Raw genomic sequence first — 12,716 nt, 5'->3', positions numbered from 1 at the left:
CCTAAGCTTTAATTCAAGATGTGGAGGCATTCTCAGTTTGACCTCTGAGGTCAGCTAGAGGTCATTGACCTCTGTAATATGTCATTTTCATGCACAAAATTGTAAATGTGAGTATCTTAGGATCTAAATGTGATCAAAATGTAAACCAAATATGTATTTCTAAGCTTCTGGGCATGAGGAACTCATTTATGCCATTGATAGCACTCTAAGAGGTCAACATCATTAAGTGCAGTGAAGGTTACTAGGAATGTGAGTGACTTAAGGCGAGACACTACAGGTGAATAGGGTAAAAAAATTAAATAATAGATATCACCATGAAACTTTCTCAGTTGATTACTCATGTTAAGCTAAGAAAAAAATGTATTGCAAGTTTTTTGTATTTTAATGTTTAAATATGCAAATGAGGCCTTATCTCATTAAAAATGCGCACATTTGCATACATTTTAAAAAACAAAATCAGATTGTGTAATAAAGCCAGGCAAAAAATATATTTTTTTATTTTGTTGTCATATTAGATGGGAAAATAATTACAGAGGGGTTTATGGACATCTACTTCTGTTATCCTGTAAATTTACAATTTTGTGCATGAAAATGACATATTACAGAGGTCAATGACCTCTAGCTGACCTCGGGGGTCAAACTGAGAATGCCTCCACATCTTAAATTAAAGCTTAGGTAATCAAGAACAAGCCCTGAAAGTTTCATGCTTCTTTCACAAAAAGCAAGATTGTCCATATTTTAAGAGCTTAACAGCCCCACTATTTTTCAGGCTGGTTTTCTCATGTTTCTCACAATATACTTAAAGCAGGGTTATTTTAAGTTACATGACTACTTGGATTTTTTTTTACTATCTAAATTCCTTGAAGGACACACAATGAACATTGTGCAAAATAGTTTCTGGTAATTGTTTTGTTTTTATACAATCGGGAGTCTGCACATGGTGTTTTATATTGAAAATTGACCGGATGCTCTATGCCGTTCCTGTGTCTCTGACTTCCTGTCGGTGCGATCTGCTCTATGCAGCTTTTTTGCGGCTTTCATCAAAAATAAACCAGACAGCCGGATCACAAAGCAGCCGTGCCCGGCTTGACTCCACAGTACGCCGGAGCTGATCGCTTGTGATTTTAACACACTTTCTGCTACTAGCGGATGGAGACTGATGGCAAGTTAACAAGGGGGATGATTTTTGGTAATTTTGCTTACAAGGGGGACGACTTCCCCCTTCATCCTCCCTCACATCGCCTACTGACCAAAATTTATTTCAAGCGAAGATGAAGAGTCATTCTGACTTCATCAGATTTCACTTTGTGTTTCCTTCCTGAGTGGAGGTGAGTGCAGGAAAGGGAAATTTTATGGAGGAAGAAGTTGTAAGATAACGTCTTAGATATGATATAAGAATTATTCGTATAATATATATATATATATTTTATATCCCCATATTTTCCTAAACACTTGTTTAAAAGAATGGAGTGTGAACACTGCCATTGTTATGAGTTTGCTTGGTGTCAAAGTCTTTCAGAATAAAAATAATAAAGTATCATCAATTACAGGCTCCCATTCGTTTTGTTACTTTGGATTACAATGTCCCACCCTGACAGTGCTGATGCAGACTAAATACGATTAAAAATTTACATCATCATTACCATTATTGAGATTGACTGCAGGCAACATTTTCTTACTCCTCCCGCCTTCATGTAACTGAAAACAAACGCTTAACAAGTTTAGTGACCACCAGATGGCGACATAACACAACATATTTCAATAACCTGAACTGTAGTTACCTGCAGTGGTCATTAGATGGCACATTAAAACTGTAGTCAAGCCTGCTAGTTCACTGAACTTCAGATCTCACAAACAGTCTTTGCTGAAAATGAAAACTGTTTGTTATTAAAAGTATTCTTATAGGGCCTTATTAGATAAAGGGTATAATTTAACACCTAATCTCTACTATCAAGGTCAGATGTTTTTCCTGATGATTTTACTTATCAGGACTAATGTCCAATCACAGAATCACCTTTAATTAAAAGTAATCTTATTTCCCGGACAAGGTTTGAGATAAGCTCCTTTCTCTGAAACAGTATTTCACACTGTCTGCTAAATCCTGAGCCAATCAGCAGCTATGACAGCATGTTTGGTGCACCTGGCACTCTGTCACAGCTCATCTCATATTTTATGTAATTCATTCCTTTATTATGCCCTTATATACTTGGGGTAGATTTAATTGCCTGAAGTGAAAGTGAAGACTTGAAGAAAGATTTGAGAAAATCTAAATTGATTTCTGGTCTATTTCAGTGATTAGTCATTCAAATGAAAATCCACTCATTAAATTCAGTCAGTGGTTTTCCTTTAAAAAAAAAAAAAAATCACTTGATTTAGCTGCTGATTATTCACGTACATTATCATTTTCAAACGGGAGAATGAATAAAACAACTATAAATACAGTTGCAGCAGTTGGAGACTTTGAAGGCTTCCTCTTTGATTGTTTTGCACGTCCTCCTGAGGAAGAGATAAACAGGCGGGGAGAGGAGGCACAATTGGATGACAAGCCAGACTTTTACACCTGAGCCCATGCCGTTTGTGTGTACACACGCACACACACACACACACACACACACACACACACACACACACACACACACACACCTCTCTTCTTGTCGCTGTCTTGCAGTCTCTTGAGTCTCTTGAGTGTCCCTCCTTTTCTTTATTTTTCCACCTTCTCTAATTTGATGCCAGTGTGGATACTGTTGATGTGTACTGGAACGCACAAATTCAGGGTTTTTTTTTAACCTGAAACAGTAAAGAAATATTAAAGCCACACCCTTCTAAAGGCTCAAAGACATATGCTACAAAAGAGATTACACATATAGGATTAGGAAGCTTGTTAATCTTAATCTCATTTCATGTCAGCGCTCATCTTTGTTGATTTTATCTGCAGGTTCTTAAAGCATTTCCCTTCCTGCTGCTGGTTTGTGTGGTGCACAGTTTCTGTATGAATACAATTACATTAGAAATACTTTGAAAAATAAACTGGCTACAGCATTGATAACTCTTTAATTTGCTCTCTCTCTCTCTCTCTCTCTCTCTCTCTCTCTCTCTCTCTCTCTCTCTCTCTCTTTCCACCAACTCTCTGGAGGAGAAAGTTCACCTCCATTGGGATGGAAATCACTCAGCTCATAGTCCCTGGTCCCTTTTTTGAGAGTATAATGAAGTGTCCCTATTCAGGTTCACACATTTACAACTCATTTTGCATGACTGCATAAGTAGGCAGCTGTTGTTTTCCTAGACTTGGATAGTTATCTTCTTGGAACTGTGCTGCTCATGAGCTTTGAAGAAAACATCAGTTCAAAGTTAAATTAAAAAAAATGTGACATTATATCAGAATATTTTTGCAAAAACGGTGACACTTAACACTTAAAATAGTCTCTTGGATTAAGATACAGTGTGTCTTAAACTAACATAAAACAGTCAGTCTTTTCGAACCATGTTATGAATCTTACAAAAGACATTTTTGGCTAGACAGACTGTTGTCTTTGGTTGGTCACCTGCAGACTTTTGGCTTTCTATGCCACATCGCACCATAAGCACTCTATGTTTATCGTTGATTTATTACTCAGGAAATGGGCACTGTTCTGCAAGTGCAAACATAACACACTGTGATGTCCACTGTGTGAAAGAAAACAATTTGGTACTAAAGCTAGGCTTAAAACACAAACGCCAGGATGAGAAAGGTTTCCTGTTATCGTTATTTTATTCATGTAATTATTGCATCACAGAATTTCAAGTTTTCATTTTAAAAAGCTGCATGTAATAAAAAGGCTGCTATATTCCAGCTAGGGCTGCTAAATGTGCGCTCTCGCTGCTGTATGTTCATTGGATAAAGGTAAGGAAAATACATCTATATCTGATGTTAATACATATAAAAGGTTAGTTTTGGAAAAGACTAAGCACAAACAGAAAAGGCAGAGACTCTGGCAGTAACAACAGAGCACACTGGAAAACAATTCAGGTGTGTTTTTGAATACGGGCGTTGTAGAACAAACAATAACACACTGGAATGCAAATGAAAATAGCTGGAGATGGAAATATCAGCATGCTCGTGCCAAATACTGTGAGAGAACCCAGAGAAACACGTTCATGGACAGAGTTAATGTAAGCAGCACTCTTAACATGCTGAATGTGGGGGTGTGCATCTGTGTGGGTGGTGACATGAAAGTACGCTTGCAATTGATTTTAATTTTTCAGAGAGAATATGATTTACAGAGGAGACAACAGAGGTGAATAGGAACAGTGTTAGCTTTAACTACTATAACTATAACCTACACAAAAGTTAATGTCTCTTTCTGTGGCTGTTCCTACTGAGTGTCTTGAACATTTGGCAGACACAAATGTGTTTGTGTTCTGTATATGCATATGAATATACACTTTCCATTTATCAGTGTGAAAACTAGCTTTCAAACTTGACCACTCTCTCATATGTTACATGGCATCTTGTAGGTTACAGTTTGTTCTACATCATCCACCTACACACTGATTCACTGAGGTCTCCGTAAAAGTTTATAGCCAAACATCCAAGCATGTTACTGAACACTTGGTGCTGGACAGAAGGAAACGTGTAGAATACAAAAATAAAGTATGCACGACAGATAATGTCCTCATGAACATTTATTACATCCATCTTCCATGTTTTGGACTTCAATTCTTGTTCAGACATTTAAACAAGTGCAGATACAAACCTTAGTACCTGTAATGGATCACCTGACAGGTCACGTGACTACAAGAACTATAAGAACAGGAAATAAATTAAATACCAGACATTGCAAAAAAAATAAAAAAATAAAAAATTTGTGCACACTGAATCCTATAAGTAAAAGTTTATCTAACCGTCTAAATATACAATGACAACATCATCAGGTTAAAAGCTTCATATAATTAAAGAGAGAAAAATACTACAGAAAAATACTTTGGAAGGGCAACATTTGGATAATTGAAGAACGAAAAGTCACAAAATATGTTGTGTGACTTTACCACAAGTACATCTGTAACTGTGTGAGACAATATGTAAGAATGTATTTGCCAAAATAAAAAAAAATTAAAAAGAGAGAGAAAAATACCAAGCATGTTAACCAAACATGGTAAAAATTCATATCCAGCGCACCAGAAGACACATCAAATATATACATATTCACAGAGGGAATGTACAAAGCTTCATACTTAAAACATGTTTATATACCAATCTGCCAAACCAAAGGCCCTGTACAGTTCCTCAGGTTCAATCAAAACAATTTGAATGTCACATTATGAGAGCATCTGCTATCAGCTATCATAATGTAATGCAATAACAAGAAGAAGACAGACTTTGTTGTTTTTGCCGGGGTCTCCAACCTGTGTGTTGATCTTTAAATGCCTGCTGTTCTTCTGTATCTGAGAGCTGCTGCTTGTATCAGTTGTCAAAGGGACTGTTGTTGCTAGGGAAGGCTAGCCAGCCATAGTGAGAGAAAGTAAATGGACTGAGGCAGAGTCCTAGATTTACACAGTTGTGCAATCACAACAACCACACAACATACATACGACTCAGAATACTTTCATTTTGATGCAGTGTTTTTATGACACCAGTCTTACGCAAACACCACAAAAATAAGCCACGATCCTGGAGTTTGGCTGTGAAAACTGGTTACTGTAGATTTGCTAAAACTCTGGCAACCTATGACTCAGGAGAACTGAGGCGTTGTGAAGGAGCGAGCTTCCTTGGCAACCATTTTGGACTGATTTTCATCATGTGACGAGCTGGTGCAGCCAAGCGCTGAAAAAAAACAAAGGGACACACAGGGAGAGAGAGAGAGAGAGAGAGAGAGAGAGAGAGCACTGCTGATGAGTCAGAGGAGGCTGATTCTGATGTAATCCACCAACCCCTCCCTCCTTCCCATTCCCTTGCCTACACTGGTGTTCCTGGATATTCAGGTCAGACCCTGTTTCTCCACCAAATATAGAAAAGTAACCCAACATACTGTGAATTGTATCTAAGTCCCCTCATCCATTCTGGGAGCATTAATAATTCTTCTTCAGGCTTTTTAAAAAACTTTTATTTGTTCCTCTGGTTAGCAGGTGAGAAGACTGATGAAAGAATTTGCTCAAAAACTAGAATGAAATGTGCATGTGTGTTTATGTTTTTTCAGACAGAAACATGACAATACATAGTAGAAATACAAATTATGATAAGTGAGAAAAAACATAAATCATAACAGCCTATCTATTGATTAGATATTTACATTATTGATGTGTGGACCAATCCACAGCACATTATTATCAGTATACACAGTATTCTGTATGTAGAACTGCAGTATGACTGACACCAACCCTGGAAAACCCTTAAAACATCTGAAACAACATTAAAACTTTTATCATTTGAATGATGTAGTTATGGGCACACTCATCTGTAGATTACAGTAATAGCTGTGGGGCAAACTCACTGTTTATCAGTCAGGACACAGTCTGTTTATGTTAGACATGTGAAATATTCAAGAAATGAAGAATATATGCCCAAGTTAACTGACACATTTCTGACCCAGATAGTTTGTAATCAAGGATATTTTTTCTAACACTTCTTGAGATTTGATTAGAATAATAGTCAGTCTTTAATCAAAAAACATACAAACTTTAAAAAAAAAATTATTTGGGAAAGGAGCCACAGAAGTTTATTTTATTTTATGAGATTACTCCAATTTGTGGTTTATTAGAAATGAATGGTGAAATCATCACACTGTTTTAGGGGAAAAGATAAGTATTAGATATAGTCTACTTGTAGTTAAGGGGTCAGATTAATTGGTGAAAACAAATACAAATATAACAATATTCTATTTTGTAAAACATCTTTAAACCGTGGAGCATGAAACCTCTTCCTGCTTTAATCTGAAAACCGACAGCTGGCCTGCAGCTCAATCCCACCTCCTTTTCTTTTCGAGGGAACACTGAAATGTGGAATCTCCCCTTTCATCATGTGGAAAAACTCGAAACTGCTCTTAGATCAGCCTCTTGGACTCTCAGTGCACCGCTGCCAACGCGTCTTCATGGCAGGGGCGCATGCGCAGTGCCTCGTGTTGCAACATACAATGAGATCGACAGCAATCGTCATCTGGAGACAAACAAGACATTTCTTACTTTTTAAAGACAAACTCGAACGCTACACACGAGCTGTAAAGGATTATTGCAACTATAAAAGGATTACAATCGAGGAGGTTTGGGAAAAACAATCAATAGTAGACGACGAAATTCGTCCTCGTCACGTGGTCGAGATGACCAATCGGAGCGAGCCAAATCCAGTCGAAAGTATGTTCTTTGTTCGGATATTTTGCCAACTTTATTTCCAAATCTGGGCCCAATACTTTGTATAAATCACAAGATGTGGACATGGAGGGGACGTTTTCTCGACAAAAGACCGAGCGGTGGACGCGTTTTTTTGCGGTTTTTGCGGAATGCCACGTGTTCAAGTTTTGATAAACAGTGCGCTCAGGCTTATTTCATCACATGACTCCCCTCCCCCCCACCCCGCGGAGGGAATGGGGGAAGAAGGCGGACATGTTTGAGGGAAATGTGTTGGTTAAAAAGTATCGAGGTGGAAGACAAGAAGATTATATGAAGAAAGGTTTCGCATTATTTGGAATTTACCTGTCGAGATTTGTATTTATTTTAAAGTCAAGGTTTTTATGTCATACTTTCTAAAACATTTATTGTTATTTCTTTGTCTCTTTCATAATCTAACAGACCACTTTAACTGTATTTATAGTCTTCTTTTTTACAGCGTGAAGTTACCAAAACTTAAGTAACAGTCTATTTTACATTGTGGCGATTCTTTTGTACTTTCATCGGTTTGTTTGAGTGACATGTAGGGAATTTGTAACCTTGGTGTGGGGGATGGGCGCCTGTGGTTAGGTAACCATTTTGTGTCGTCAAACTCGTTTAGTGTCGGTCGCTTTTACAGATATCTCGTGAGAATGTACTCATTTAATAATAAGGTGGGTTTTAAAAAAACAAAAACAAAACTTTTCGTTTGATCTACAGTTAACTCTTGAAGTCATGCCTGGTCGTTGTACTTCCAAACCCCTAATAAGATTGATTTTCTTCGTGGTTCCTTTCGACCTTTTAACGTTTAAACGCAGTTATACATGTGATTCTCTATTTTGTTGCGCTAAAGCAGCTTTTACTTAGTTCAAATTGAGCTTAAGGTCAGTGAGAGAAACTGCTGTGTCATTCAGTGAATAGGTGGAAGCTCTTATTACCCTGCTAGGTGTGGTCTTTTTTGTTGTTCCTTGTTGTAAATGGTGGGTGCAGCCTCGTTTTATACATTTGGTTTAAAGGCGTTTTAAGTGTAAGCTTGGATTTAATCTTATTACCACTTTGCTGTTTGTGAGCCACAGAGGCCTTGTCTGACTTGTTCTGAAATTGCGGCCTTAAACTGCAGCAGATGAACTAAGATTGCTTCAGTTGTGTTTAATAGGCAAAATATTCAGCGTTTTGTGTGTATTGCCAGTGTTTTACCTCAGTTATTGCAAGTAATTCTTTTATAACACTCGATGTCACTGTACTTAAAGATGGCGGCTGTGCGCCTCGTCTGAAAGACAGAAATGCGGATATTCCAGTAAGTAGTGAGCTGGGGAGAGGCTCTTGGCTCCTGAAGGGTACGCGTGACCCAGTGCAAGAGCCAATAGGGTTCTTGGTATTCCCTGGAAGCCCGCGTTACAACCTTATTGACCAATCCCCGCCGTTGCTTTGCAACACGTTGACCGTAATGTAATATGATAAGGAGGAGGGTGGCCTGGTTGCCCTTGCATTTTGTACAGGATTATGTTGAAGAACCAGTTACAGACGGCTTTTCTGTAATACTGAATAGGCTCGACCAATGGTATTGTGCAATTGGCCTTGACGGACAGCAAAAAACTTGCGAATAGGTTGGCCCAGAAGATTGGCAGAGAAGCGTCAGTATCGAGGGGTGTGGTTACTTTGACGGACACCGGAAGCAGCGAATAGGAACTTCGAGGGCGTTGACATTCTGAGGTGGTCTATCCAATAGGGTGGATGGCTGGTCTATAAATGAACGGGTGTAGTCGCATCGTCGCCATTTCAACGAAGCAGAATACAGGAGTTCACCGTGGCGGGGAGCGGAGAAAACTGACGAACAGAGACGGGTCCAGGTCTGAGTCTAGCTAAAAACAGAATCCGGATCCATCCTGATGGATATGGCTGTTAACCCGCTCCTTGACAGGTATCTACCGGTAAAATTGACTCTCAGCTTTCCATCAGGGGGAATATTGTAAACATTTGACTTGATTTTCCCCCCAAAATATCGTTGCTGGCACCCTGCGTTTGCTGTACGAATGGACTACTGACATGGACACTGATTGTACTACGGGAGGAAAAATATCGCGTCGTTAAAGCGAAATTTCTGTTGAGGGAATAAAATTTGTTTGTGGGTTGTAACAAGCTGCGACTGTTGTTCGCACTACGCCGGCGCCATCTTCGGAGCGCCTCTGCCGTTGGCCGCTCTCTCCCGCTGCCTGGCAGTTGGTGCTAGCAGTGCTAGCATTAGCTTCACAAGCGCGAGCTCTCGTCTGTAACAGCGGCTCGGCCAGACTTTTTGACTCGGAGCGGTGTATTTCTGCTGTAGAGTTGCAAGTGCTCTGATCTAAACGGCTCGACTAAAGGTGCATTAACAACACCGTTAGCTTTTGGTAACGGTAGACATGCAGCTGGGGATTGGCGAAATGAACAAGTATTTGAATTAAAGAAGTGTTAGCAGTTGCCAGATGCAAAGATACGATCGTACCGATATTTTGCTTCTTGTTCCATCTGGTTGTTATTGTAGCCATGTGACGGTCAGAGGTTGTTGTGATCATTAGTACTGTATTGTAGCGCTAGGGCTAATGCAGCTACCCATGTGTGTGGGTGTTTCATTTGGTTGCCTGGTTACATCTCTCAATGTCACTCACCCCAAGTAAAGTAACAACATTTAATTTTGGTATGAATAACTCACACCAGCTCTGTTAATTGATCAATTTATATCCTAACTGAACTCTACTGTAATTTAGTAAAAAGTGTTTTTTTTCCTTTACCCCCCTCCGCACGCATTTTATTCATATTTATTTGTTAATCCAACTTACAGCTAACTTAAAATAAATATGTTTTTGTTTAGTGTTGTTAATGTTGTACATGATTATTTTCCTTTTTAATAATAAAGTACACTAACTGTCAAATGTGTTTCCAAAAGTTGTATCATTCAAAATGGATTTCTTACCACAAACAACTCATAGACAAAAAAATACATTTTTTTCACTGTTACAGTAATTTAATAAGGAAAGACATATTGCTGTATATTGAACAATTTTGTTGAATATGGTGGACTAGTGCAGACAAACCTCTGGGGTACAGGAAGTAGACACACATGTCTGATGGCACCCCTCATTTACAGAATGATGCAAACATGCAACATGCAACAATGACAATGCAAACAAATGGACAACACATGCTAGGTGTTGTAGGTTTTCCCACAGATGACCCTAAATGCACCTATTTGCACATGGAACGAGTTTTGTTTTGCAGTGCCGGTAGGCCAGCGGAGATGTCCTATGGTGAGTCAATGCTGTTGACGACAAGGAAGAGGATGGTCCTAGACACAAAAATTAGTCGGTATCATTCATGGGTCAATAAGTAACTGGTTTTCATGCGAGTGTATCAAATATTACAGAGAAAGTTTACACGGCATCCATTAGCATAATGTAGCATTGCAACAATCAACCATTGGAACAAGTAATGGAAACAGTCTGGTTTTTAATTGGCATGGGATATTGCAATACACGTGTTCATTTTAATCCCATTTAGGTGGTATAAATAAACAAACATACATTCGGGGAAGTTTAAATTTGCACAGGATATCTGGCTTCGCATCTTATTTTACTTACTTGGTATCTAGTGTCTGTCCTATCTGGCTGAATGCTCTTGTTTGGAGGGCGCGCACAGTGTTTTGTTGTTGAACCAGCCTGGTGGTCATATAGTAGAGACGCTTTGACGACGCAATACTGACGTCCTTTTGTCGGTGGAAATGTTTTATTTTTTGTTTTTATGGCAGTGTTTTGGCCTATAAATTATATTTAGATTCGCTTGCAGAATACCATCATTTGCTAAAATTACATATCAGGTCAAGTCAGGGTCTTGCAACAACTTCTAGATGTGAGTTTAAACATGTTCTTTTTATTGATTGTGCTATAACACATCGTCGTGTATTTTTAAAGGCCAATGTAAGCCCTTGCCTTTTATGTATAGACTGCTATACCCAGTGAAAACTACCTATCACATACATGTTGCAGTGCCTGACAGAGTCCCAGTTTTGATAATGTGACATTTGAAAATGTGCAGCACTGCAGGATGTTCAAGAGATCATTAGCATTACACTGTGACTGCTAGTAAACTGGTCCAGATGGTATCCTACATTTTATGGTCATATCTGCAGGAAAGCAGTCAGAACAGACAATCATTATTGTAACCAGTAAAATGGTTCCACCCACAATCCTTTGGGGTGAGTGTTTTTTTTTTTCTACAGGGAAATGGGGTGGAGCTTCTGTCTGTGTACTTGGTGAGATAGATGCAGAGAAGAGGAAGTGGTAGTCATGCCTGTTTGCCTGGGACTGAGTGCTGATTTGGCAGGAGTCTATTCCAAGTCAGGCTGACGGAGGCTTGCTGGGAAACGTGTGACTGACAATACATCCCTTGTGAGGGGGATTTACTCCTTACTATATGCTTGTGGGTGTGAAGTAGGGATAGCAGGATTAACTGAATTTGACAGGATATCAACAAGGGAACGTTATGTCCGGCTGACACACAGGACAATTATTAGTGGTAATTATAATCCCAGGATTTATAGGGTGGCACATGCACCACAAATGTAGATTTGGAGAATTAGAATATCTTGATTCTTATCCAACAAACTGCCATTATATTGGTCTAACTGTTGGTTTGATCCTGTTGAGATGAATTGGAAACGCTGCTCAGTATGAGCTGCTAGTTAATATCTATTTACCTTGCCACAAGTTGTCTTGGCCTCATCCGAACAGCCTATGCTAAATAGCTAATTAGTCTTTTAACTACTCTCTACAGCTCCCTTGTCGAGGTGGGGATAATGGGAGTCACAACGATGGACCAGAGTTCTGGCACAGCCGGGAAACGCATCCGAAAACCATCACTGCTCTATGAGGGCTTCGAGAGCCCTGGAATGCCTGCAGTCAATCAGAGCTCCTACCCGGGACCCCCACAGCCCCCGGTTAGAGACCCCAGTCGGCAGGGGAGGATGACTAACCAACTTCAGTTCCTACAGAAAGTCCTGCTCAAGTCTTTGTGGAGGCATCACTTCGCCTGGCCCTTCCATGAACCTGTTGACTCAGTCAAGCTCAGCCTGCCTGTGAGTGTGAATGTCAAGAAATTGGAAATCTATCTAAGGGACAATCTTTTTTTTACTTGCTCCTGTCCTCAAAACGAAGTGAAGCTTTACTGAGTCCAAACTGTGTGTCCAGGGTTAAAGTGGGGGGCATAACATGTTTTTAACAACATGGACTGTTTTTAAAAATAAAAGTATTCTCAAACTTTTCACTCTCAGCATCACCATCAGTGATGTTTTAGCTGTATTAAAAGATCGACTCCCAACTAATAGTCCAGCTTTTCAATATATTTGTGCA

At 39.3% G+C, this 12,716-nt stretch overlaps 1 protein-coding gene and 1 long non-coding RNA gene across 2 annotated transcripts; one reads left to right on the top strand and one right to left on the bottom strand.

The window, feature by feature from the left end:
- Window positions 1-5,585: 5,585 nt before the first annotated feature.
- On the bottom strand, window positions 5,586-7,124 carry LOC115579023 (uncharacterized). Its single transcript, XR_003983581.1, has 2 exons — window positions 6,943-7,124; window positions 5,586-5,800 (listed from the first exon to the last, which is right to left on the bottom strand). It is a non-coding gene; the product is annotated as an uncharacterized LOC115579023 (long non-coding RNA).
- Window positions 7,125-8,772: 1,648 nt separating this feature from the next.
- LOC115579326 (bromodomain-containing protein 2-like) lies at window positions 8,773-12,535 on the top strand. Its single transcript, XM_030412830.1, has 2 exons — window positions 8,773-9,256; window positions 12,142-12,535. The coding sequence occupies exons 1-2, from the start codon at window positions 9,225-9,227 to the stop codon at window positions 12,533-12,535; spliced, it is 426 nt and encodes a 141-aa protein (XP_030268690.1). The 5' UTR covers window positions 8,773-9,224.
- Window positions 12,536-12,716: the final 181 nt, after the last annotated feature.

Source organism: Sparus aurata, chromosome 3, assembly GCF_900880675.1.
Source record: "Sparus aurata chromosome 3, fSpaAur1.1, whole genome shotgun sequence".
In the NCBI taxonomy this organism is placed as follows: domain Eukaryota; kingdom Metazoa; phylum Chordata; class Actinopteri; order Spariformes; family Sparidae; genus Sparus; species Sparus aurata.
This window is presented reverse-complemented; position numbering and strand designations above follow the sequence as displayed.